This window comes from Pelobates fuscus, chromosome 10, assembly GCF_036172605.1.
Source record: "Pelobates fuscus isolate aPelFus1 chromosome 10, aPelFus1.pri, whole genome shotgun sequence".
NCBI lineage: Eukaryota > Metazoa > Chordata > Amphibia > Anura > Pelobatidae > Pelobates > Pelobates fuscus.
In genome coordinates this window covers 39,628,150-39,655,896 of record NC_086326.1, presented here as the reverse complement: position 1 = coordinate 39,655,896, position 27,747 = coordinate 39,628,150, and the positions used below count along the sequence as shown (strand labels likewise).

At 44.4% G+C, this 27,747-nt stretch overlaps 1 protein-coding gene across 2 annotated transcripts; it reads left to right on the top strand.

Moving 5' to 3' along the window:
- Positions 1–272: 272 nt before the first annotated feature.
- LPCAT3 (lysophosphatidylcholine acyltransferase 3) lies at positions 273–22,359 on the top strand. 2 transcript variants are annotated; one of them, XM_063435253.1, is made up of 14 exons: positions 273–424; positions 3,453–3,560; positions 8,531–8,637; positions 14,895–14,988; positions 15,475–15,512; positions 15,919–15,960; positions 16,645–16,823; positions 16,900–17,008; positions 17,457–17,543; positions 17,664–17,830; positions 17,938–18,085; positions 18,277–18,435; positions 18,874–19,002; positions 21,466–22,359. In XM_063435253.1, exons 1-13 carry the CDS (start codon positions 331–333, stop codon positions 18,988–18,990), a joined length of 1,449 nt encoding a protein of 482 aa, XP_063291323.1. In that variant the 5' UTR covers positions 273–330; the 3' UTR covers positions 18,991–19,002; positions 21,466–22,359. The 2 variants fall into 2 exon arrangements, with proteins under 2 accessions (XP_063291323.1, XP_063291324.1); XM_063435254.1 differs by lacking the exon at positions 15,919–15,960.
- Positions 22,360–27,747: the final 5,388 nt, after the last annotated feature.

The following is a 27,747-nucleotide window of genomic DNA, read 5'->3' as shown; positions in this document are numbered from 1 at the left end:
AAAGAGGGTCACTGGGCCAGTCACCAGCAATGCAGGGGATTGCTGTAACCTTTGACCCACATTTGGAGCACGTGACACTTGCCTTGTCCTGACACACCACGTATCGACCGCCAGTAACCTCAGAAGTGGACACGCCCCTTCTCTTACAACGGCTCACACATAGCCACGCCCCCATGTGACATTGACAGTAACGGGCTCCATGGCCCCGCCCACTCATCCTCCTCATGTGTTTTGGGCCTATCGGGTGGCTTGGGGCGGAGAGACTCCCCCCCTGGGCGTGGCCTCGGTGTGTTTGCTGTGAGTCCTGTGGGGCCCGGAGGGAACGTGAAGATGGCGGCGGCCGGGGGGTCCCTGTTACACGGGGTGGCAGAGGCCCTGGGGGCTTCGGAAGCGGCGCTTAGGCTCATCCTTTCCATCTTCATCGGTGAGTGGAGACAGGCTCTGAGTGTGAGTGAGAGATCTATGGGGAGAGTACAGGGGCTGTCTGAGTGTGACAGTGGGAGTATGAGGTGATTTGAGTGTGAGTAGGGGGGGGGATCTGAGTGTGAGTATGAGAGGGTCTGAGTGTGAGTGGATCTGAGTGTGAGTATGGGGGGATCTGAGTGTGAGTATGAGAGGGTCTGAGTGTGACAGTGTGAGTATGAGAGGGTCTGAGTGTGACAGTGGGAGTATGAGAGGGTCTGAGTGTGACAGTGGGAGTATGAGAGGATCTGAGGGAGAGTATGGGGGGATCTGAGTATGGGGGGGTCTGAGTGTGAGTATGGGGGGGTCTGAGTGTGAGTATGGGGGGGTCTGAGTGTGAGTATGGGGGGGTCTGAGTGTGAGTATGGGGGGGTCTGAGTGTGAGTATGGGCTGTCTGAGTGTGAGTATGGGCTGTCTGAGTGTGAGTATGGGCTGTCTGAGTGTGAGTATGGGCTGTCTGAGTGTGAGTATGGGCTGTCTGAGTGTGAGTATGGGCTGTCTGAGTGTGAGTATGGGCTGTCTGAGTGTGAGTATGGGCTGTCTGAGTGTGAGTATGGGCTGTCTGAGTGTGAGTATGGGCTGTCTGAGTGTGAGTATGGGCTGTCTGAGTGTGAGTATGGGCTGTCTGAGTGTGAGTATGGGCTGTCTGAGTGTGAGTATGGGCTGTCTGAGTGTGAGTATGGGCTGTCTGAGTGTGAGTATGGGCTGTCTGAGTGTGAGTATGGGCTGTCTGAGTGTGAGTATGGGCTGTCTGAGTGTGAGTATGGGCTGTCTGAGTGTGAGTATGGGCTGTCTGAGTGTGAGTATGGGCTGTCTGAGTGTGAGTATGGGCTGTCTGAGTGTGAGTATGGGCTGTCTGAGTGTGAGTATGGGCTGTCTGAGTGTGAGTATGGGCTGTCTGAGTGAGTGTGAGAGGATCTGAGTGAGTGTGAGAGGATCTGAGTGTGAGAGAATGTGAATATGAGAGGATCTGAGTGTACCAGTGGGAGTATGGGGGGGTCTGGGTGTGAGTATGGGGGGGTCTGGGTGTGAGTATGGGGGGGGGATCTGGGTGTGAGTATGGGGGGGGGATCTGGGTGTGAGTATGGGGGGGATCTGGGTGTGAGTATGGGGGGGAGATCTGGGTGTGAGTATGGGGGGGAGATCTGGGTGTGAGTATGGGGGGGAGATCTGGGTGTGAGTATGGGGGGGAGATCTGGGTGTGAGTATGGGGGGGGGATCTGGGTGTGAGTATGGGGGGGGATCTGGGTGTGAGTATGGGGGGGATCTGGGTGTGAGTATGGGGGGGGGATCTGGGTGTGAGTATGGGGGGGGGGATCTGGGTGTGAGTATGGGGGGGATCTGGGTGTGAGTATGGGGGGGGGATCTGGGTGTGAGTATGGGGGGGGGTCTGGGTGTGAGTATGGGGGGGGGTCTGGGTGTGAGTATGGGGGGGGGGTCTGGGTGTGAGTATGGGGGGGGGGGTCTGGGTGTGAGTATGGGGGGGGATCTGGGTGTGAGTATGGGGGGGATCTGGGTGTGAGTATGGGGGGGGTCTGGGTGTGAGTATGGGGGGGGTATCTGTGTGGGAGTATGGGGGTATCTGTGTGGGAGTATGGAGGGATCTGTGTGGGAGTATGGAGGGATCTGTGTGGGAGCATGGAGGGATCTGTGTGGGAGCATGGAGGGATCTGTGTGGGAGCATGGAGGGATCTGTGTGGGAGCATGGGGGGATCTGTGTGGGAGCATGGGGGGATCTGTGTGGGAGCATGGGGGGATCTGTGTGGGAGCATGGTGGGATCTGTGTGGGAGCATGGTGGGATCTGTGTGGGAGCATGGTGGGATCTGTGTGGGAGCATGGGGGGATCTGAGTGGGAGAGCGTGAGTATGGGGGGATCTGAGTGGGAGAGCGTGAGTATGGGGGGTTCTCAGTGGGACAGTGGGTATCTTGAGGGGTCTGAGTGGGAGAGTGAGTATGAGGGGATCTGATTGGGAGAATGTGGGTATTGTGAAATGAGTGTGAGTATGGATGAATCTGAGGAAATGTAAAATTTAAGTATGAGGGCTCTCATTGGGAGTCTGAAGGGTTTTGACTGGGACAGTGAGTATGGAGTGATCAGAGTTGGAGTATTGTGAAATGAGTGTGGAGGTGGGAAGATCTTTAGTGGAAATACCTGCTGTACATATTTAACCTAGGATGTACACTCAAATATTGCTTTCTTAAAATGTACATACACTGTATAACTACTACATATACTCAGACATATGTGCTAAGTACACCTGTCATTGCTTAATAAATACATACAGTGTGTACCTGTTGCAATCACTGTTCCTCCTTCTACTGTATTGTAACCTGCACAATGTTTAGTACACCTGTGTGTATCTGGGTCTACTGTATGTCTGCTATACTAACCACCCCTCTCTCTACTTTAATGTAATCTTTAAATTACTAAGAACACCTGTTACTTCTACATCAATAAACTTTAGAACCACTGTCTAACTACTGTACTTACTGTAGATCCCCTGCAATGTAATTCAAGGTGTAAAGAGCTAATGGTGACACTGTTTGATTTAAATGTACATATATTAAGGGAACACTCTGGGTACCATAACAACTTTGAGGTCCTTTGTGTTTTCTTACCATTATGGGTTATGATTAACCCTAAAGGTTGTGCTTTAGCCCTGGATCGCTTTGCCCCCCCCCCCCCCCCAACCTTCTGCTTTCCCATAATTCTCCATAATGAAAGGCTCGGGCACACCATGCAATTAATATAGTTTATTTCTTGGTTTGTAGAAAGTTTTTTCTGAAATATTCAATTCCTGCACTGATTTCATCATTTTCATTAACGTGTGGAATTTCTATCTAATACAATGTACAGGACAGAGGAGGGTTTAGTCTGTTCAGAGGGGAATGGGATGGACTAGAGGGGAGGCTGTTGGCCCCTTGGGATGTTTACAGTCAAGTTAATGTGTGATCTAACTATCTTAATGTTTCTCCATATCTCCCCAGGATACCCTTTAGCCTTATTCCAGCGATACTTTCTCTTTAAGAAGGAGCCGTCTCATAACCACCTGTTTAATACGCTGACTGGACTATGTATCGCATACTTCAATTTCGGTAGGTCTTTCGGTTGCTATGAAAGAGGTGTTACTGGGGCAGGTAAATTACACCCCCAGAGTTATTCACTAAAGTGTGAACTTCCTGAAATATTATTCCAAAATAGTCCAATTGAACACATGGCTCACTTGGAGAATTTTCCTAGTTTGGCTATTTTGTCCTAACATTCGAAATTCACTTTGAATATCCGTAATATTTACTTTAGCAAAGCAGAAATGTGGAATCCTCTTTGAGGTCTGTTCAGGTGTCCGTGAACAAAAGGTCTCTGGCAGAGCAGTTGGCCACAAGGCAAATACCTTGTGAATTGGACAGGCAGCCTGAGGGGCGTGGCGAGCAAGGTGTTGCTGGTGACTGGTGCGTATCCGATACACAGCTTCAGGCAGTGACAGATGACAAGGCTTTCAGCTCATGTGTGGCCAATAAACATGCTGGGTAATAACTCAATTCTTTGTATGTGTGACGTAATCTGAGAAAACGAGTCCGATTTGTTAGGTTGTCTAGGTTGATTGCATTTTGTAAATGGTAAAAATGCTCGTCTAATGGGTTCAATCCCTCATTCAGCGATCACACTTTCAGGTCAGACTGTGAGAGATTAATCACCAAGACAATTAAATTCTTCCCTTAGGGCACACATACTTTCTAAAACAAACTGGTATGTGTGCCAACTGTACCCTGAGTCACTGGCACACAGCTACTGGCACTTCTCCCATTGTAACACCTGACTCTGGAAAAAGAGCGAAGCACAAGTACTTGGTTCAAAGTGTGTGCAGCTGCTGGCAGTCACCCTCTTGTGGCCACTTAAAGAACGGCTACAAATAGCCCATAACACACATACTTTAATTAGCCCTGTCCATTTGCAGAGGGTAGGTGAAGTGAAAATCGTATGCATTTTATTTAGATCTATCCGGGCTTGGCTAATATTTTTAGAACGGTGGTAAAGAGGCGTGAGAGCCCGCAGTGTACTTTATTTGAGTAATACTGTAGTTATAGAGCTGAACCCAACTTCAACGTTGCTTGATCTTTGCCCGGCAGGGCCACATTCATCTTTGCTTCTCATTTAAGTTGAAGAAGAAAGACCTACTCGCACAGCATGTACAACTCTCTTATCAGTAGTGACAACTACTGTAGAAAACCAGAATGTGCACCAGCACTTCATTTTTTACACAATATGCACTTTTGAGAAATATGCACTTTTGTGCCGGGGCTCATTACAGAGTTTCGGGCTGTCTAATATCAATTCTGTGCAAAAAGTACTTTTGTTGTCAGTGTGCACTGCTCGTTGGCTACAGTTATCCGCTTCTAGCCTTGCAGACAGAACTGGGAAAGCGTCTGCAAGGGTTAGCCTGGATCTCCCCTTCCTCCCTCTCGCAATTATTTTTTAAACCAGCAAGCGAACACTGTTAAACAAACATACAAACCAAGATAAAGCAACAAAAACTTTGAAAAGTATGTTATGCTTTTAAACCTATTGCATTGTTTTCCGAAGCTAGAAGAGTTTCTTCAACCCTCCCCCAGTCCCCTTTTTCCACCCAGCTCAGTTTCAGACCAGTCCACTAATGACAGAAATTAGGCATAATTGTGCAGCAGCAGGAGTGAGAAACCGGACACCGTAGCCAGCTCTGCATGATTACACTGAACAGACTTCATCCACCTGTCAGTGTGTTGCAAGCTGAAGCAATCTTCCTACTGTAAATCTGTCAGACATGCCCAATGTGCTTTTTCAGCATTCCTAGGGATAGGACTCGAATTGGTTAGGTCAGTGCTCCCCCTGGACTGGGTGTGGAAAGCACAAGAAAGGAAAAGCAGATAACCATAAATAAATCGCATTTACCTGTTTTTTTTTTTTTTCAGACTGCTGAGTTCGGCAACTCTCATTCAAAGCTAACGCTTTTGAATGAGACTGTTGTCTCAAAGTGATTCATGTCGTGGTCTGAGCTGGTGAGAATTGTCCAATCAGATGCTCCTCTATGAGGAGTGTGCGTGCATGTCAGATGGTGCGTGAAGACCAGTGAGGGGAGTTTTGCTTGGAACAGTATTCCAGGAAAAGTTAATTCTTTAGAAATTTTATTTTTTTTAAATTGGGAGGGAAGCAAGTAAATAATGCAGGACATTGTACATTTTAAAAAAAAAAATACGTTTAGGCACAAAGAGTTGGAGTAACTCTTTAACCTCTTAAGGACCAAACTTCTGGAATAAAAGGGAATCATGACATGTCACACATGTCATGTGTCCTTAAGGGGTTAAAGGAACAATATAGGGTCAGGACCCTATAGTGTTAAAAAACACTATTTATTGTCAAATTCAAAAACAAAAAAAACAAACTATTTAGGTATCTGGCTCCCCTTATCGCCCTTAAATAAGTTAAAACTTCCCTTTATTCCAATGCAGCACGACATTTCCTACAGGAAAGCATTGGATTGGCTGAGATCGTCGATTCTGATGATCTCAGCCAAGGATGTGGGGTGGGGGCAGAGCCAAACGCTGCCCTGTCCAGTCAGCATCTCTATGGGAATGCTCAGCTTCTACATGCAGAGCGTGGAGACGCTGAATGTCTGTGTCAGGGCACTGAAAAAGGCAGTGTGTACATTAGAAACCCTGCCGGGACATACTATACCCACCAGAACAACTAAATTAAGCTGTAGATATTTGGGTGACTATAGTGTCCCTTTAAGCAGATGTTCTTAGTGAAGTAATAGGAATCCTTGAATTCCATGAAAAATAGACTTTCCAAGTTTCTTCCACATGTCATTTGAGTTTTGGCTGAACACACACAATGCAATGCTTGAGATCCATTGTGCATGTTATGAGTATTTATCGTGTTACTCAATGAGTGCAAAAACCTTCTATTCAAATATGTTTTGATCTGTACAATTGTAAGCAGCTTCCCCACAATGTGCAGATCTGTCACAAAAGGCAAGAACTGCACCATTTTGTTTTACCTGAAGAACAAAAGGCGCTGTGTAAATGCAAATCTGCTTATGCAAAATATTACTGAGCTGTTTAAATGGCCTAACTATTCTTGCTAAGTGTGTTTTTTTTTTTTTTTTTTTTTCCTCTTTGCCCTCTTTCAAATTTTGCATAGCACTTCGTGTTTAACCCTCTCTACTCTGACTGGCACAGAGATTATTTTGGAATGTGTCTGGTTATTCACTAAAGGGTGAATTGCAAGGAGTTCAAGTTGAATTAAAAAAATTAAGGCCAAAATAACCAAACTGTAAGCATTGTTTAAGTCCGATAAGGATTTAATATGGCTATTATGGCCTTGCCTTAATTATCTGCTTTGAATTCCTGACATTTCACATTTGGTCCAACCATAGACACCAATGTTTGTTATAAATTCGCCGTGTCCCTTGGCATAAGGAAATTATAAATTCCTAGCTGTGAATCTAAAAAGGCATGAAGGCTACTCTCTTCATATGGGCAAGCACACACTGGGAAGAGTGTGTGTGTGTGTGTGTGTGTGTGTGTATATATATATTCTAGCATGATGTCTGGAAACCCTGACTGGGACAATATATATTGGGACAGGGGCACTAATGCTGGTTTAAAATATATATGCAGGCGCGGACATGAAGTATAGTGTATGTCTCGACAAATCCCAGGCGCCATGACGACTAGAAATTTTGTCCTGGCACCTGAGATTTGAAGCCCTTTAGCTAAAGGCAGGATGGGGGAATAATGGAGCCAGCCAGTCACCTTAGGGAGCGTGGAGGCGGACGTCTGGGGATCTTGGAGGCGGCCATCCTGGGGATACGGTTGCCACCTTTTGTTGAAAAAATACTGCCCATTCTAATTTGCATAATTATATATGCGTGACATCACAGGGCCAGACATACACAAAAGAATGAGAACATTTGGAAGTAGAAAATTCCCACATTTAGTAATAAACTACTTACAATGTTTGTACTTTGTCTGACTGTGTGTATAGCATTGTAAATGTGCGGCAGTGTGTGTATGTACTGTCTGTATGAGTGTGTGTCTGTGTCTGTCTGTGTGTGTGTGTGTGGTGTATAACGTATATAACAATGTGTGTACATACCATTTATATCTTGGAAGCGGTCGCCCTGGGCTGCATGGAGGCGGCAGGCTGGGGCAGCGTGCAAGGAAGCAGTGATCTTCCTGCAGCTCCTTTTTGCTCCCTCGCGATGTGATATGAAGTCATTCCTGCCCCGGCATCACTACAGACAGTGCGAGGGAGTAGAGAGGAGCTGCAGGAAGATCACTGCTCCCTCGCACACAGGAATAGCAGCCCCACTGGACCCCAGGGAAAGTCCACTCGGCTCTCCCAAAGGTAGGGAGGCCGGGTGGAGTAAAATGGAAAATGTCAATTTGTGTGTGTGTGTGTAAGTGTGTCAGTGTGTGTGTGTATAGGTACATGCATCCCTCCGATCATGAGATAGGTGTTTTCTTTCCCACGCCGTGCCAGTTTTCCATGGCCTGTCCTGCCTTCATGGCTAAGAATCAATCTTTAAGATCTCAGCTAAATCAAAGCTTTGGGAAGATCTTGTGCATGTTCTCTATGGGTAACATTCAGCACCTTAATGCAGAGTGTGGAGACGCTGACCAAAGGTGCTGCACACTGTGCAGCACTAACACAGGACTCTAGTGGCCGTCTGAGTGACTGTCACTAGAGGTGTTACTAGGCAGCAATGTAAACACAGCCTTTTCTCTGAAAAGGCAGCATTTACATTGAAAAGGCTACAGGGACAGGCTATAGGCACCAGAACAACTACATTAAGCTGTAGTGGATCTGGTGACTATAGTGTCCCTATAAGAATTGTATATTTATGGTAAATTAAACTTCGCTCTTTTTTTTTTTTTTTTTTTTTTTTTTAACTGGCTCCTAACGTTTTTAGCTGGCTCCTAGATTCCAAACAATTGTCTCAAGTACTGGTGTATATGATACAAAACATTATTAAAATCTACTTAATATGAAATATATACTCTATTTCTATTGTCTCCTTACGTAGGGTCTCAGATGTACCATTCCGTACTTTGCGTCGTCCTGCACTTTCTTATGCTGAGGCTCATGGGAAGGACCATAACTGCGGTATTGACTAGCTTCTGCTTTCAGATGGTGAGTAAAATTTATGGGTAAGGATCCTAGCTTAATTAAATCCTGTCTCAACAAGTGATAATATATAATACAGTACATAATATAATGGTCATAATCTGTGCTATCAATGCCTATCATTCTGCTATCAGGCATTTTTTTTGTATTATAATTTTTTATAATACCGTCCGTTTGTAATTTTTAGGTGTTATTTGCCTGCTAGAGCTGACTTTACAGTTTTGCCTGTGATAAACGTTTTAGGTTTTGTGATTTCCTGTTCCTTTAACCACATGGGACCTGGGCACAGTGAAGGCTGTAATTGGAGTGGGAGGAGTTCTCTCTTCTTATACTCTTAGGAAGAGAGCTTCCGACTGTCCGTTAAATATAGATGCAGCGTTGTGGCTGCACTGTATGGTTACAAAGTGTATGAGGTCTCTGTAGAAAACTCTACGTGAATATCACCTGTTGCATCAAATCCAGTCACATAAAACACAGCAAACACCAGTGTCAGGTTTAACATTAAATGATTGTCTCGCCAGAGGCAAGTGTTGCTCCAATTACTGCTAATCATAAACCAAACCAGAACTAATGTGGAATATTCTTAATAAAATAAAAAGACGTTGGTTAGCTGTTTCTCATACAGGTGAGCCATCATAGTCCTGTTTTCTAATTGGCTACACAGGAAGTGACATCATATCCGCATGATCATATCAAAACGAGAAGGTCGCAGATTAGACCAGATGTCTCCGTATAGGGTCACTCATAGGGTTATTCACCGACTCCGTGGGGAATTTACAAAGGATTTTCAGATTGTAGCCAATCTGGCAGGGCCAGATTAAGAGCCCAGTGGGCCTGGTGCTGACAATTATGACGGGCCTAATTACAGAATCATATCGACCAAAATCACTAAAACACTCCCAAGCATCATGTATCTGATGGAGATGGTGCTGGAGAGAAAGAAAACAGCAGCTATAAGAAAATACATACCGTATATACTCGAGTATAAGCCGACCCGAATATAAGCCGAGGCCCCTAATTTTATCCCAAAAAACTGGGAAAACTTATTGACTCGAGTATAAGACTAGGGTGGGAAATGCAGCAGCTACTGGTAAATTTCTAAATAAAATTAGATCCTAAAAAAAATATATTAATTGAATATTTATTTACAGTGTGTGTATAATGAATGCAGTGTGTGCGTGTGTGTGTGTATGAGTGCAGTGTGTGTGTGCATGAATGCAGTGTGTGTGTGCATGAATGCAGTGTGTGTGTGCATGAATGCAGTGTGTGTGTGCATGAATGCAGTGTGTGTGTGCATGAATGCAGTGTGTGTGTGTGCATGAATGCAGTGTGTGTGCATGAATGCAGTGTGTGTGTGTGTGTATGAATGCAGTGTGTGAATGCAGTGTGTGTGCAGGGCCGGTGCAAGGATATTTGCCGCCGTAGGCAAAACATTTTTTGCCGCCCCCTCCCCCCCCCCCATATGTCCTGACTTCCCCTCCTCCTCCCTCAGTGGTCCTTACCTCCCCACCCCCGTGTTCCTTCACCCCCCCCCCCAGTGGTCCTGACTCACCCCTCCCCTAGTGGTCCTTACCCTCCCCTCCCCTAGTGGTCCTTACCCTCCCCTCCCCTAGTGGTCCTTACTTCACCCTCCCCTCCCATAGTGGTCCTTATCCCACCCCCTCCCTCTCATAGTGGTCCTTATCCCCCTTCTCCCTCCCATAGTGTTCCTTATCCCCCCCCATCCCTCCCATAGTGGTCCATATACCCCCCCCCCTCCCTCCCCTAGTGGTCCTTACCCTCCCCTCCCCTAGTGGTCCTTACTTTCCCCCTCCCCTCCCATAGTGGTCCTTATCCCACCCCCTCCCTCTCATAGTGGTCCTTATCCCCCTTCTCCCTCCCATAGTGTTCCTTATCCCCCCCCATCCCTCCCATAGTGGTCCATATACCCCCCCCCTCCCTCCCATAGTGGTCCTTATACCCCCCCTCCCTCCCATAGTGGTCCTTATCCCACCCCCTCCCATAGTGGTCCTTATACCCCCCTCCCTCCCATAGTGGTCCTTATCCCCCCCCCCTCCCTCCCATAGTGGCACTTATACCCCCCCTCCCTCCCATAGTGGTCCTTATCCCCCCTCCCTCCCATAGTGGTCCTTATCCCCCCCCTCCCTCCCATAGTGGTCCTTATACCCCCCTCCCTCCCATAGTGGTCCTTATACCCCCCTCCCTCCCATAGTGGTCCTTATACCCCCCTCCCTCCCATAGTGGTCCTTATACCCCCCCTCCCTCCCATAGTGGTCCTTATCCCCCCCTCCCTCCCATAGTGGTCCTTATCCCCCCCCTCCCTCCCATAGTGGTCCTTATCCCCCCCCTCCCTCCCATAGTGGTCCTTATCCCCCCCCTCCCTCCCATAGTGGTCCTTATACCCCCCCTCCCTCCCATAGCGGTCCTTATACCCCCCTCCCTCCCATAGTGGTCCTTATACCCCCCCCCCCTCCCATAGTGGTCCTTATCCCCCCCTCCCTCCCATAGTGGTCCTTATCCCCCCCCCTCCCTCCCATAGTGGTCCTTATACCCCCCTCCCTCCCATAGTGGTCCTTATACCCCCCTCCCTCCCATAGTGGTCCTTATACCCCCCTCCCTCCCATAGTGGTCCTTATACCCCCCTCCCTCCCATAGTGGTCCTTAACCCACCCCATCCCTCCCATAGTGGTCCTTATACCCCCCCCCCCCCCCTCCCATAGTGGTCCTTATACCCCTTTTTTTTGTTATTATTAATTTTTTTTATTATTATTATTATTTTTTATTATTATTTCTTATTTTATTTATATATTTTTTTTTCGTCCCCCCTCCCTGCTTGATATATGGCAGGGAGGGGGGCTCTCCTTCCCTGATGGTCCAGTGGCAGTTCAGTGGGGGGGAGAGGGGTGCTGGCAGAGCTGTACTTACCTTTCCTGCAGCTCCTGTCAGCTCTCTCCTCCTCTGCGCCGTCCGTTCTGCTCTTCTGTCAGCTTACACTGTAAGTCTCGCGAGAGCCGCGGCTCTCGCGAGATTTACACTGGGAGCTGACCGAGGTGCTGAACGGACGGCGCAGAGGAGGAGAGAGCTGACAGGAGCTGCAGGAAAGGTAAGTACAGCTCTGCCAGCACCCCTCTCCCCCCAGTCTGTATTATGGCAATGCAAATTGCCATAATACAGACCTTGACTTGAGTATAAGCCGAGTTGGGGTTTTTCAGCCCAAAAAATGGGCTGAAAAACTCGGCTTATACTCGAGTATATACGGTACCCTAGGCTAATCTCTCACTAATTTATGTTTTCATCTTTCAAGTAAATCCATAACCCCTAACAGCAGTGTCCAGTGAAGCAGGAAGTCAATGGGCACGGTAAAAGGGTGGGCCACTGACACAAATCACGTAACCTGCCAAAAGGGGCGAACATGCCCAAAAAGAGGATATGTCTGCCCATATCAGGCTGCCTGCCAATCATGCAGCTGGCCAACTAAGGGCATACTATGCAGACAGCACCCTGAGCTTGGCATAAATGCATCTAATGATGCGCTCACTCAACGCTTTCTAAGGACTGTCCCCTAGCACTCGCTGGTCCACTTGTCTCCTTACCTTCTTACTAGCAGGTAGAAGCTCCTGGTATATAGTCTGGGACAGAGAAAAGCTGTATGTAGTGAGTGTAGAAGAAAGGGGACATGCCACAGTGTTAGAGAGACCAAAGTCAGCATTACCTTAAAGGATCACTATAGGGTTAGGAACACAAACATGAATTCATGACCCTATAGTGTTAACACCACCATCTGGCCCACCTGTGCCCCTCATGCCTCCATAAATATAGCAAAATCTTACTGTTTTCAAGCCTGAAGCTGTAACTCTGCATGCTGTTAGACTCAGAAAAACAAGCAGTCTGCTGACATCATTAGAAGTGGTGGCCTGATCCAATCACAGTGCTTCCCCATAGGATTGGCTGAGACTGACAAAGAGGCAGATCAGGGGCAGAGCCAGCATGATTCAAACACAGCCCTGGCCAATCAGCATCTCATCATAGAGATGAATTGAATAAATGAATCTCTATAAGGAAAGTTCAGTGTCTGCATGCAGAGGGAGGAGACACTGAATGTTTGGATGCATTTTAGGCAGCCATGACCCAGGAAGGATCTCTAACAGCCATCTAAGGAGTGGCCAGTGAAGTTATCACTAGGCTGTAATGTAAAGACTGCCATTTCTCTGAAAAGACAGTGTTTACAGCAAAAAGCCTGACGTTAATGATTCTACTCACCAGAACAAATTCAATAAGATGTAGTTGTTCTGGTGACTATAGTGTCCCTTTAACTATATTCATTGTCAGCCAGTCCACACAAGTTTTGTTCCCATCCATCCCTCTTAAGTTTCCATACTTAAGTAAGAGTATGTGAAAAGTAGTTAGGGTTGCCACTTTTCTTGGAAAAACATACCGGCCTTGCTAATTTGCATAATTAAATATGTATGGGAGACATCACATGATGTAAATCACAAGGAGTGACATAAGAGAAAATGCTGTAAAATCACCAAAAAAACTACTTGGTTTGATTCTGCTGTATAGATGGATTCCTCCCAGTGCCCCATGTGTCGATTACTCCAAGTCTCAGTGTGTCAGTGCCCCATGTCTCCCAGGGTCCCCTAGGAGACATGTCCCCAGGTCTCCCAGTTATCCTATGTATCACAGTGTCTCAATGCCCCATGTGTCCCTGTGTCCCCATGTATCCCAGGGTCCCCATGTCACTAGGACACTAGGAAGATGGGGAGACCTGGGGACACGGGGAGACCTAGGGACATGGAGACACCAGTGACATTGGGAGACTAGGGGACTCTGGCTGGGACACATGGGGACACTGGGAAAATAGGGGAAACTTGAAGACATGGGGACAAAGACACCAGGGACACACACACTAGAGACACTGGCTGGGGGGCATGGGGACATTGAGACATAGGGGCACTGGGAGACATGGGGACACTGAGACACCAGGGACAATGGCTGGGAGACATGGGTACACTGAGAGACATGGGGACACTGTGTGCCCATGTGTCTGTGTCATAATGTCTCCCAATGCCCCTTAGTGTCACAGTGTATGTCCCCTTGCAGTCTTTTCCCCCATCCCTTACTACCCTGAGCTGTAGGCTGTCTCTGCAGGGTGGGAGTTGCTGTCTGGACTCTCTGTAGCTGCACCCCTGCAGATCAGTGAGTATAGATAGGCAGGGAGGGATATGCTGGAACTTCCTATCCCTGCCTGTTTCCACACACAGTGACCCCTACTGGCCAGTGCTGGTATTGCATAGTAATCTCTTGTTTATACTGAGAAAAATACCAGCATTTGTATTGCCAGTATCACTGTAATATTGGCAGCAGCCAGGCAGCCTCAAATACTGGCTGTGCCAATAAAATAAAAGACAGGTGGAATCCATAAGAGTAGTGTGTGGGGTAAAAAAAATTTTTTTTATTTTTTTTTAAATCAATGGGCCTATTCCATGGGCCTGGGCCTGGAGCTGCAGCTCCATCAGCCCCTATGTTAATCCGGCCCTGCAATCTGGGAATATAACGGAATTAGAATGTTTGTTTTTTCTCAGTGCCACCATTTTGAATTACAGTTTGCAGCTCACCACAGTTTTTGTTTAGTAAATAAACCGTTATGAAGCGTTTATTAACAAAAACACAGACTTTTTGGAAACTACAAAATTTTAATTTTTAAGGCAAAATCGCACATCTGGAAACACTGTAATTCCCTACAGGTTTTCCATAATTCTAGACCATAAGCCTTGCTGTTCTCTTGTGCGTTTATTCACTGAATGTCACATTTCGTCAATAGATTGTCTATTTTAGCCTTCATTTTGCCTGCAGGTCATTCTAAAAATGTTATGTTTGCATTGTTGTACCTTCATTTTTCAGAGATTCACACCTTACAAATGCTTGTACCGCTTTTGCCAGTGTTTGACTGAAGTTGGTTACTTTTTCATAGCCAGCCTATGTGACATTGTCATTGAAATATGTTCTGTATTTTATCTTTGAAATCACTGTGAAAGTTTTGACTTAAAATGAAAATGATTTATATAGTGCCAACATATTCTGCAGCGCTGTATAATAGGTAAACAAGACAAACACTAAAACCTTGACATACTGGAACATAAGGCGAATAGGGCCCTCTTCAAACAAGTTAACAATCTGTAAAATTCATCTAAATGTAAAGTGAACTAAACGCAAATTAAAGATTAGAGCATTTAAAATGTGTCTGCATTTTGTATTCACAGACATATCTACTTTGTGGTTACTACTACACAGCCACGGATAATTATGATATCAAGTGGACAATGCCACACTGTGTACTCACACTCAAGCTTATAGGTAGGAATGCTCCTTTTGAATGCAGTGGATGGGAGGAGGGAGATGTTGGTGGAAGCAGTGCATATGGATCGGTGAAGGTATGAGTGAAGGGCTTGTGTTGAAGAGAAGTTGGGTGAATGAATGTGGCTGGAGAGGATTTGTTTAGGGAAAATGGGGGTTTGAAGCAAGGGTAAGGAGAGGAGGTGGTTGGGAGGAAATACTGGAGAGATTGAGATATGGGACAGTGGTGACAGTAGAGGGTTTGAATGAGAGGAGGGGGGGGGGAGATCAGCTGGGCAGGAGGAAGATGGTGGGATAAGTTTTGGTGCGAAGGGGTTTGGCTGGAGTACAAATAGATAGGTTTATATAGCAGCAATAAGTGATGGATGGGTAGGGGAACTTTATTTGGATTTATGGGGATCATAGTTCTGTGTGGTTGATCAGAATTAAAAATGTTAAGGTTTACAGGCTGCGTAATACATATTGTGCCATTCCCTGTTCCTCTAGGTCTTGCTTTTGATTACTATGATGGAGGAAAAGACAAGGTGAGTGGCATGTTTAAGCCTGTGGGTTTGTAGCGGCATATCTTTGTCACTGTTCCAAGTTCGGCTTCACCTGCATTTACTTTGAGATAAAGTGAAGCTCCGTAATCATCGTGTTTAACAGATCTTGTCCTGGCTCTGTACCAGTTTAACATTTTCCGCCCTGAGGCAAAAAGATCTCCTTCTGTTACAGCCCAAGTTCTGCCTAATCTCTGGGAAGCAGCCAGTTACTGCTTCTGTAATGTTACCTATAACTTGTGAGTCTCATGACATGTAATTTGTCTGTTTGGCACAGTGACCCCTGACCCATTAATTCCTGTTTATCAAATATTGATATGTGACAGCAGGTAATGCTGGTGATAAAATAGAGATTGGACACCAAAGGGCAATGATCACAAATGTTTTTCAGCTCGAGAGCCAAATCAGCAAAACTCAAGTAACTGAACTAAAGGTGCCAAGAAACATTTATTTTTTACTTTTATTTTCTTAGATCCCTCTTCCCTTTCTGCATCTTCATCTTCCCTGATTTCATTCTCTCATATCTTCATGCTTGGACTTTTTTTCACCCCCTTGGTGCCAAACCACTTTTTATTTTTTTATTTTTTATTTATACAGGTTTCTCTACTTTCTCCATCAGTATTCACAGTCCAGGCGGCATCTCTTTTAACTTGCTCCTTCTCCGTTCCTAGTCGTTCCATTTTAGTATTCACTCTTTACCCCTATTTCTGATCTTTAATATCAGTCTTTTTGGTGAGCTATCCCTTCCCAAGTGTGGTTCTTTCCTTCTCATTGCTTCTGTATTGGTATGTGTGTTTTTGTTTGCATTATGTGCAAGGGTAAATCCGGATGAGGTCATGAGAAATTATGGGTCCCCAGGATTAATGCCTGTCTTGTAAGCAACACAGAGTGGCACCTCTAAAGCCACTAAGTTGACTATCACTGCTATTACAGTGCCCTCAACATCCATCTGTCAATATCTCACTTCATGCAGGGAACAGCAGCTTAGTTACGCACTCCCCCAATATATTTCAAAGTATGTGAACGTGCAGAGGATGCCAGTGACAGCGGTTACTTTCACGTACTGTGACTGGTTTTCTGGTCAGTGTCAATGAACCTCGATCTCTCTTGTTGGCAGAGTTCTCTTACACCTGAGCAGCAGCGTCACATTGTACCCAGAGCCCCTACATTACTCGAGGTTTGCGGGTTCTCCTATTATTATGGAGGATTCTTAGTGGGACCGCAATTCTCCATGTGCAGTTACCTGAAGCTAGTGAATGGAGAGCTGACTGATGTCGAAGGACAAAGGCCGAACAGGTAAAATTGGCAGTTATTAGGGGGCTTAATTGATGTCCTGTTGACTTTGCCTGACTCCTGTCCTCTTTCTTTGTAGTATCAGACCAGCTATGGAGCGGCTTTGCCTTGGACTCTGTACCTTGACTATATACACAGTGTTTGGGCCATACCTTCCAGATAGCTATTTCCTGAGTGAAGAATATGCGGTGAGCATCACTGTAATTGGTAGGAGTAAGAATGATCTTGAATGATATTCTACAATAAAGAGTCTGTAGAGGCTGACCTTATCCTATAGTTGCTGGGAATTGGGAGCAGACATAGTCTGTCATTATCTTTGGGAAATAAATGCAGTCATGTCTACTGAGAAATAGGCATGGTATTCAATACATTAAAAATTAATACATTTTAATAATTAATAAAATGAAAGGAAATCATCCACTCCTTCCATCTATTATGTTTTTAACCAGTTTAAAAAACTGTACACGGGACAGTGGGAGGAGACATTATCTTGTGGTGTAATAATCTGTAGTGGGAGAAGCCACACCTTTTTATTTAACTTTTGATTTTTGAATGCTTGGAAACTGTAAATGCCTCAGTATATTTCCTTTCTAACTTCCCATTTCTTTCTCCCCCCACCCCCATTATGTCTTTCAGAACCAGCCTTTCTGGTACCGCTGTGTGTACATGACAATCTGGGGTAAAGTAATGCTGTATAAATATGTGACCTGCTGGCTGGTGACGGTAAGTAACCAATGAGAGTGATGGTACTTACCTTGTGTGGTAGTGCTTTAAACATGTTGCTGCATTTTGACCATGTCACTGCCATTTATATTGCTTCTCTCTTCCTTTTCTGCACATCAGGAAGGGGTCTGCATTCTGTGTGGTCTGGGGTATAATGGGAAAGATGAACAGGGTCGGCATCACTGGAATGCATGCGCCAACATGAAGGTGTGGCTTTTTGAGACCACGCCCTTATTCACCGGAACCATTGCCAGCTTCAACATCAACACCAATGACTGGGTTGCTAGGTGAGACGTTAGGAGACTTGTCTGAGGGATAGAGTGCTGCTCTTTAGTGACATTTGATACTTTTTCTGGGAATCTATGTTTAAACTTTTTTTTTTTTTTTTTTATAGATATGTTTTTAAACGTCTCCGCTTCCTTGGCAACAAAGCAATCTCTCAGGGATCTGCCTTGTTTTTCCTGGCAATATGGCACGGTTTGCACTCCGGATACCTAGTGTGCTTTGCACTTGAGTTTCTCATTGTCATAGTGGAAAGAAAGGTCAGAGAGCTTGGCATGATTTGCCGAATTACCCCTCAGTGTTGGATAATATAGCGAGAGGCCTGTGATAGAGACCTGAGATAATTGTTACCTTACATAGTGAATAAGCATGTCTCATGATGTCCGTTTCCCCATCCTTGCCTTTTTGTAGATTCCTTAGTTCCATGTAATCCCCATTCTTTTCTCCTTAGGCGATGGATCTGGTGAGGGACAGTCCGCTACTTACCAGTATATGCTCCAATCCTGTCTTGTATCCGTTCCTGTACATTGCACAACAAATCTTCCACTGGCTCTTCATGGGGTATCCATTGGTGCCATTCTGCCTTTTCACCTGGGACAAATGGCTCAAGGTAAACTGGGCAACTGCTATCCAACAATTTGCGTAACTTTCACCTTCTATACCCCACATGTCATTCGTTCCTTGTCTTTAGGAGCTGGCACTTATGACTTTGTTCTTGGGTTCTCGCATCCTTCTCAAACACCATTACATTTCTCGATTCCTTGTTAGCTTTGTATGAAAAGATAACCTTTGAGTTTATTAGTGAAATGTAGTGTGGAAAATAGGGCCGGTTTCCTCGATCCTCGATCCTCGATCATTAATTTCCTTGTAGCTGCCGAAATAAAAAATAATTTGTGGGCATCCTTGGGTTAACTGCTGCTGGTGAGCTCGATCATTTTTGTTGATAAGTGGACACACTTGTGGTCTACATTGAGTTAATTTACTCTTGTAACCTTTCTAAACCCATAGCCTCTATGTTAATTGAACTCCTTTTTTTTCTATCTTCCAGGTGTACACATCGGTCTATTTCATAGGCCATGTAACATTCATATTGCTGCTCATTGTGCTGCCTTATCTGCGCACTGTCCTGGTGCAAAAGAAAGACAAGCTGCAGAAATCCCACTGATAGTACTCTATGGTGAGTGTCTTCTCACGAGAAGGTGGTGTTCTCCTCCAGTTCTGGCTCTACTGTCTCTTCATCCTCCTCTTGTTCTTCATTGACACTAATTTATTTAAGTTCTTATTTGATCTGTCCCCCCTCCCCCCCTCTTTATTTTTTTTAATTAACTGTCTTCACTACTTTGTTTGTGGTTTCTCTGCTTAAAGTGGAATTTTCACTGTTCTAAAGGTGACAGTTCCTTCTTCCTTTACCCTGAAAATGCTGTTAATGTGTTTTTAAGTTGGGCGAGTAGTGCTGAGCAGACAAGTAAACAAAATAAAATGGAAACCGCATTTTCCTCCACAGCATTTTCATGTTGGAGGTGAAATACAATGGTAACTACAGTGAAAACATACACGTTTTGACATAGTAATAGCACCATACATGTACGTGTACCAGCACGTCCCAAGTTAAATACATGGTATACGATGGCTGTCCCCGGGCAACCAGGAATACAATGTAAACCTTACTTTTAATTAGATAATGGTTTGTGTAAAAATCTCCGTAGTGTCAGTTCCACCTTATCCCCCTTTGTCATCGCAAATTGTTACCGGTTTGTTTCCACCATTTTCTCTCCTTTCGATCTAATTTTTGTTTAAGCCGTCTTTCTTTAATAGTCTTTCCTTTTATTTAACCATTTGTCCACTGGCTGTTTTCTGCCAAAAAAGGCAGGTACATTTATTTAGTAAACTTGCCTGTTAGTGGATTATGCAGAGTGAAACTGGCTGACATTCGGTGTTTGATAAATAGGCAAATCTCTTGAGATGAAAGATTCACAATAAAAATGACTGATTTTAAAGCAGACACCAGATGGTACTGAACGACATATACTCATTTGGTTGAAATGACAGAGTATCAACAGAATTTGCCTTCACTGAAAGTGATTGATGGAAATCTACTAATATTCGGTCATTTTGATGCAACTTTGCTAACCTAGATTCAATATACAAAATAATCTGTGCTTTATAGGCGCTTTTAAACAAAATTAAAACAAGTGCTCTTTGATACAGCTGCTCACACACAAAAAGTGGGATCTCTCCAATCCCTCCAAATTCAATGAATACAGAATACACTATTTCCACAACCCGTGTGTAATAGTGAAAGTGCGTAGCGCTAAAGAATATTTACTTACTCCCCGAATTTCTTTAGGGGTGCAAATAGTCTCCTGATAGCTAGAAGAAATAAAAATACATAGTGTGTTCCAATTTTTTCAAATGATTATACCCCTTATAACTAAGAAGCACTCACGTGGTTTAGAGCCTATTTGGATTGGCTCTAATCACTTTCGCTTTTGTGTCATTCAGGTGACACACACCTCAACGTCCAGATGGAGTGTACTCCTCAGAAAGGGAAACAAAAGCAGGGGAGGGGAGGACAGGAAGAGCTCGCCCTGGTGTTGAAATCCTTATGGACACAATATAATAATAAGCTAAACACAAGAGTAAAGGTTACTCCTCACCTGGTTCAGAGCCTGTGACCTGGCTCCCAGTATAACAGTGTATGAGCTCGTTTTAGGGACAGCTCTCTCCCTTCTTTTAACAGGATTGATAGAACTTCAGATGCATGCACTCCAGCTTTTCAGAGCATTTATTGCTTAAAATTTAAAAATCAATCTGATACATACAATAAAAATTTGTTTTTATTGTATGTATCAGATTGATTTTTAAATTTTAAGCAATAAATGCTCTGAAAAGCTGGAGTGCATGCATCTGAAGTTCTATCAATCCTGTTAAAAGAAGGGAGAGAGCTGTCCCTAAAACGAGCTCATACACTGTTATACTGGGAGCCAGGTCACAGGCTCTGAACCAGGTGAGGAGTAACCTTTACTCTTGTGTTTAGCTTATTATTATATTGTGTCCATAAGGATTTCAACACCAGGGCGAGCTCTTCCTGTCCTCCCCTCCCCTGCTTTTGTTTCCCTTTCTGAGGAGTACACTCCATCTGGACGTTGAGGTGTGTGTCACCTGAATGACACAAAAGCGAAAGTGATTAGAGCCAATCCAAATAGGCTCTAAACCACGTGAGTGCTTCTTAGTTATAAGGGGTATAATCATTTGAAAAAATTGGAACACACTATGTATTTTTATTTCTTCTAGCTATCAGGAGACTATTTGCACCCCTAAAGAAATTCGGGGAGTAAGTAAATATTCTTTAGCGCTACGCACTTTCACTATTACACACGGGTTGTGGAAATAGTGTATTCTGTATTCTTTGCTAACCTAGACTTCATTCGACCCACCACGAATAAACCGTTATATGTTTCTTATTTTTATGTTTTATGCACACATTTATATACTAAACTATAACTTGCGGGGAATTAACAAACTTTAATCCCCTGCAAATTTTAAGGCCAGAAGGATGAGCTGGAAACATTTTTTCGCAAATATTTCTGTAGGCTGAGACTTCCTTAATTTTATTGTTGTGTTTGTCCTCTCTCCTTAGATTGTATGCTGCTCCTCGCCAGTACTCCAGAAAGCTCCTTCCATGCTTGTTTGGAGGATGAAGATGAAGGATGGGAGACCAGGGAGTTTACACTGCCAGGAAATAAAATTGCAGATTTTTTGTTTTTTTAATTAAAAACTATTTGCAGATGCTGATAACCCTGAGGGAAAAGGGGTGTTGGGGGTCACCCTGTTTTTTTAGACTTTTCTACTGTCTGGGGTGTTTCCCAGACGATCTACTTGAACTTTTTACGTTTCTGAAACCTTCTTTCTCACAGCACAGTTCAAGTCTGAAAGTGGCCGGCGACTAGTTTCACAGGGCAGCTAATAACACGGATTAGTGACTATGGTCTTGATAACATGGCAACCGAGCTCTGGGACTGTGTCAGCCATCAAGCCTGTCAAAACACAGGGAAGTGATATTAACTCTAACATAGAATCGAGTTGGTCAGAATGTGCATTGTGGTCACTAGTGGCCTTTGGTGGTGGATCTCCGTAATGTGGTTCACCCACATGCTTTGGCAAATTGAATCTTCTGTGGAATGTTGGCCTGTCTCCACGGCAATAGCCTTATCCAGTCATGGTTTCCAAATGATGTCGAGTGGTAGGTGCTGCCATGTGATGACACATCCAGGAAGCAGCCAAGCACTGCCTTTTAAAAGTGGCATTACAACCACACCACGTTTTCCTAGAGATGCAATAAAGCTCTCTACCATGTTTCCGCATATGTGCCACGTCTAGTTCATTCCCAAAACAATGGAAATCTGAGCCTGGTATTGAGTGCCTGCTGGGTATATCCTGCACATAATCTGTACATACGGATTAGATATGAATTAATATCTATGTTTGTAATCTGCACTAATATCAAATATAAATTATGACATGGCTGGGGCCACATGCAGTTTGAAGTGTTTTGTGTGGTGCTCTGACACGTGTCTGAATAGTGAATGATGCAGGTTATACATAAATACATAACATTACTGGTTTTTAAAGTAGGCACCGGATGGTGCAGAATGAGAGTAAGTAATGATGTGTGCTTGGCCGAAGGTCACATTTGCCTTCTGTAAGATGCCTTCTGCAGTGGTCGGGCGAGGGGATGTGCAGCATGCTAACTGCCGTATTTGTAGCTTTTACCTCTGTGCCAATAACGCCAAAGGCTAATAACAAGGAAATCTAGAACGTAAATGTTTTTGTACATTGCTGTCAATATGACCGTGCACTGTATTGGTGACTTATTATTTTTTATTATAAGGTGATACCATATAATTTTTTGACATGTACACTTGCAAATCAGAAGGAACCGGTTCCAAGGTAAGTGTTTAAGAGATCTAATCCGCTGTGTTTAACTCTCAATGGAGGTAGAGGACCAGGGATACTTCAGTCACCATAACCACTTTAATGAGATGAAGTGGTTGTAGAAACATAGTGTGACGGCAGGTAAGAACCATTCGGCCCATCTAGTATGCCGAATTTTCTAAATACTTTCTTTTTTTTTTTTGGTCAATCTTTCTTTTATTGAGGCAGGAATTAAATGGGGTACAGAATAGAGAAGAGGGGATGCACAGTAGTTGTACAGAGTGGGGACACGTTAACACAACAGTACATCTCCTACGAATGGCAGCCTCATTTTATATTAAGCAAGCTTTTCAAAAAGGTACTAACTCGCATAAAATAACATTTGTGAGAGTGGCTGTGAACTATACGAATGTATCGTCAGCGTTAAGTCAAGTAAACAAGTGTAGAACAAATGAAAAACAAGACCAATCTATGCTTGTCGTTGCTAGACTGGTTATGGTAAATAGTTAGATCTAGATGTTTAGGTACATGCTAGCTTGTGCACGGCTGTAGTCGCTTCATTAGCTGTCATGTGTGTACTCAGTAAGCCTATCCTTATAACAAGGCATATAACGGTTGCTCATAACGTTTGTTTATATCAACTGCAATAGAGTTGGTGAGAATTTATGTAGGTGCATTTGGTAACTGCTGTATGAAATATCGATGTTGGTAGTATAACTAGCAGTGTGAGCATGTGAGTAGTGAGAGTAGCTAGACATAACAATAAAATAGAACAATAGAAACAATACAGGTTTTTTCATACAGCTTGGGGTAACGTCAATACAGTACATCATCACTCACGAGGAACTGCCTCATTTTATATTTTGTAAAGCAGTAGAGGTCCCTAAGCAGATCACTAAAGCCTCTCTATATGGTCAAAATAAAGGACATAAACTCAACTTGGATGGGTCCTGTATATATGCTAAACATTGTTCAAACAAGGTAGCTTAGGTGATAGTTAGGAATAGGTTACACGCTGGGCAGGGTTCAACTGCGATGAGAGCAATGGTTAATAAACCTAGCTGGTTATCTGAGCATAAATATAACGAGGACATTGGTCTGCCATATTGATGCCCACAGGCATAACCCTCGGTGCGCTGCATAGTCTTGCGCTGCATAGGCCTGCTCCCCCCTTCAGCAAACACAGAAGGAGAGGTCAGTTGCTAAGAAAAATATAGAACATAAAGGTTGCAGCGGCAGTTTTATATTTACGGCTGGCAGGTTGAGTAGTCTCAGATTCAGCGTAGGCCTGTCACTGCACTCCGATGCTCGGGAATTTTCTAAATACTTTCATTAGTCCCTGGCCTTATCTTATATCTAGGATAGTCGCATGCCTATCCCACGCATGCTTAAAACTCCTTTACTGTGTTAACCTCTACCACTTCAGCTGTTAGGCCATTCCATGCATCCACTATCTTCTTAGTAAAGTAATACATCTGATATTATTTTTAAAACTTTGCCCCTCTAATTTAAGACTGTCCTCTTGTTGTGGTAGTTTTTTTCGTTTCAATATAGTCTCCTCCTTTACTGTGTTGATTCTCTTTATGTATTTACATGTTTCTATCATATCCCCCCGTGTCTCGTCTTTCCTCCAAGCTATACATGTTAAGATCCTTTAACCTTTCCTGGTAAGTTTTATCCTGCAATCCATGAACCAGTTTAGTAGCCCTTCTTTGAACTCTCTCTAAGGTATCTATATCCTTCTGAAGATATGGTCTCCAAGTGAGGTCTCACCAGTGTTCTGTACAATGGCATGAGCACTTCCCTCTTTCTCCTGCCAATACCACTCTCTATTCAACCAAGCATTCTGCTAGCATTTCCTGCTGCTCTATTACATTATCTGCCTACGTTTAAGTCATCAGACATAATCACCCCTAAATCCCGTTCCTCAGATGTTGAGGTTAGAACTCTATTAAATATTCTGTACTCTGACCTTGGGTTTTTATGTCCAAGATGCATTATCTTGCACTTATCCATATTAAATGTCAGCTGGCACAACTCTGACCATTTTTCTAGTTTACCCAAATCATTTGCTATTTGGCTTATCCCTCCTGGGACATCAACCCTGTTACATATCTTAGTATCATCAGCAAAAATACATACCTTACCATCAAGACCTGCAGTATCACTAATAAAAATATTGAAGAGAATGGGTCCAAGTACAGATCCCTGAGTGCCACCAATAGTATCCCATTAACTCTTGAGAAACGACACAGCATCTTAAATCCCTGCTGGGTTTACAGTTAAGTAGAGCAATGCTTTATTAACTAACACAGCTCACTGCATCACAGAATGACAAATACCTTCTCATTAACATTTACTGCAGAATTAACACCATGCCATTACAAGAGGATTCTCAGAACTCAGACTGCCAGAATAACTCCTCATTAACCTTTTGCTGTATCACAGACTGGCAGAACATGTCTTTGCAACCTGCTTTGTCAAAGAATGGCAAGGCATGGCCTCATTAATGCTTATTGTGTCACAGAATGGCAGGGCGGCTTTTCATTAACCCTTAATATATCTCAGACTGGCAAAGGAGTTCATCAACTCCCACAGAGATAGGCAGGGCATGGATTCATTTACCTTTATTGTGTCGACGGGCAAGGCATGGCTTCATTAACCCTTACTGGGGAAATATTTGCAGAGTACCCCTTCATTAACTGTTACTGTGTCACAAATTGGCAGAGCATTGCTGTATCAACCCATACTGTGCCACACAAGTAGAGTATTGCTGCTCAATTCTCTTCCATTTAGGAGTTCAATCACTTTGTTTATACACACCTCCCTGCATGTGACTTGCACAGCCTACCTAAACACTTCCTGAAAAGGAACCTAGATATTTTAGGTTCCTTTATTGCACAGTGTGGTTATCTCCTGCTCGGTTAATAGCCTCCTGTGTGTGAGTAACGTCAAACTTACAGTTTTTTATTGTGGAAGGGATAACAAAACTTCTTACGATGCCACAACAGCATTTGTAAGCACATTAATATCACAATAATTCACAGATATGGCATTGACGTTATAGCACGTTTTAAGGTATAGATAATATAAACAAGCGTAGGTAGCTATGTCAGTGGATATCAACATTAAGCATGAAAATGAAATTAAACAGGCTATAGTAGCTAACATTGCTGGCTTAGATAGAATTATATGTTTAACGAGTGGACTAAGGTTCAACATGTATTTTCTGTCTTATTGACATTTATAGCTGGTCTAGCATAGGCAGAAATTATGTAGTGTAGTTCAGGCTAAAATTGATACACATTAGGTCGTCTGGGGTTTAAGGTAAGGTGGTAGCTATAGAGGAGAGGATATACAATGTGTATATATGCACTAATAGATTAACAATGGGCTTCCTCTACAACTGGCCGTGGGAGTGGAAGTCCTGCAGGGAGTTCTGTGCCTGGGTTAGTGTCCGCAGCTCAGTGTCGAGGTCAGCCAATGCCCTGTTGGGGCAGTATGGAGCCCTTACTTGAGTCTCTTGTTTTGGTCTGGTCGGACACTCACATGGAGATGTGCTGTGAAGCTGATGTTGGTCCTGCCTGGAGTGGTTTGCCAGATGCTCCTTATAGGTGCAAGGTAACTCCTCAGGAAGGATTGCAAGTTCTTCTGAAACCTCGCTTCGGGCAGAGGTGGGTGGTTTGGCTTGGTCAGAGTCTGCAAATGCTTGTGTTTTGAGGTAGCTGCTGCCGGGTGCGGGTGTGCCGCTTTGCAAGCTATAAGTAGAAGACACCGTCTGCGGCGCCATTTCCGAGCTAGTTTTATGCGATGTGTTGTGCCTCTTGGGCGGTAGCGTGTGTGTAGTGCCAGGAGTGAGTGCTTCTCTAGGGGGTAGGCAAGCGCTTTTCATCCAGAAGGCTGCGAATATGGCATCCAGCCGTACCAGCGTGTCCGACCCTGTTGCTATGTCGGGTGGCCCAGTGTTGGTTGCCACCATTTGGGGGTTAGCTAGTTGCGTCTAGGGATGCCGTCCTACAGCATGCAGGTGCCCTGGGACCGGGATAACCCCCACTGGTCCATAGGGGAGAGGGGGGGGGAAGACAAGGGCCCTTTCATGAGATTTCTGCTGTTGATGGCGGCAGGGGTGCAGCCATCTCCCCCGCGCCGACCATGCTTGTAGGCCGCGACAGTTTCCTCGGTGAGACCTGCAGGTTCTGCTGCTTGTTTGGTGTCAACTTGTGCTCCATGGTGTCACCTCTCAGTTGGTGGCCCATAGAAATCGATTGGAGGCTGTTTATGCCCATTATTCAGCAGTGTTTGCCTGGAAGATCAGGAGCAGCTCTACCCTGCATCCTCTCAGCTCAGCGGTCAGCCCCCGAACCGGGAATTAATATTTTTTTTTTTAAAGCACGTTAATGTCTGTTTGAAAATTAAACTTTTTTCCATGCAGGCTGTGTGAGTCAAAACCAGGGAAGGTGTGGCTAGGGCTGCATAAACAGAAACAAAAGTGATTTAACTCCTAAAATGGTAGAAAATTGAGCAGTGAGACTCCTTCATTAAGCTAACGTTTTGATGCCTATAGTACTCCTTTAACTATCTCTACATGAAATACTTGCTGATGCTTGGCATAAGGAACCTTGAAAGGGACACTATAGTCAAGAGAACCACTACAGCTTAATCAATGTAGTAGTTCTGGAGTCTATAGCCTGTACCTGCAGGCTTTTCAGAGAAAAGTTAGCTTTTACATTGCTGTGTAGGAACACCTCTATTAGCAGTCACTCAGACGGCCACTAGAGACGCTGCCCTTATCTGTGCTGCACTGTGTGTGGCACCTACGTTTAGCGTTTCCACGCATTACATGGACATGCTGAACGTTCCCCTTACAGATGCATTGATTTAATGCATCTCTAGGAGGAGATGCTGATTGGTGCAGGCAGGGACATATTTGCCTTGGGCTGCACTTTTCAGGGGTCGGCATAAAACGCCGCCCCCAAATGCCCAGGCA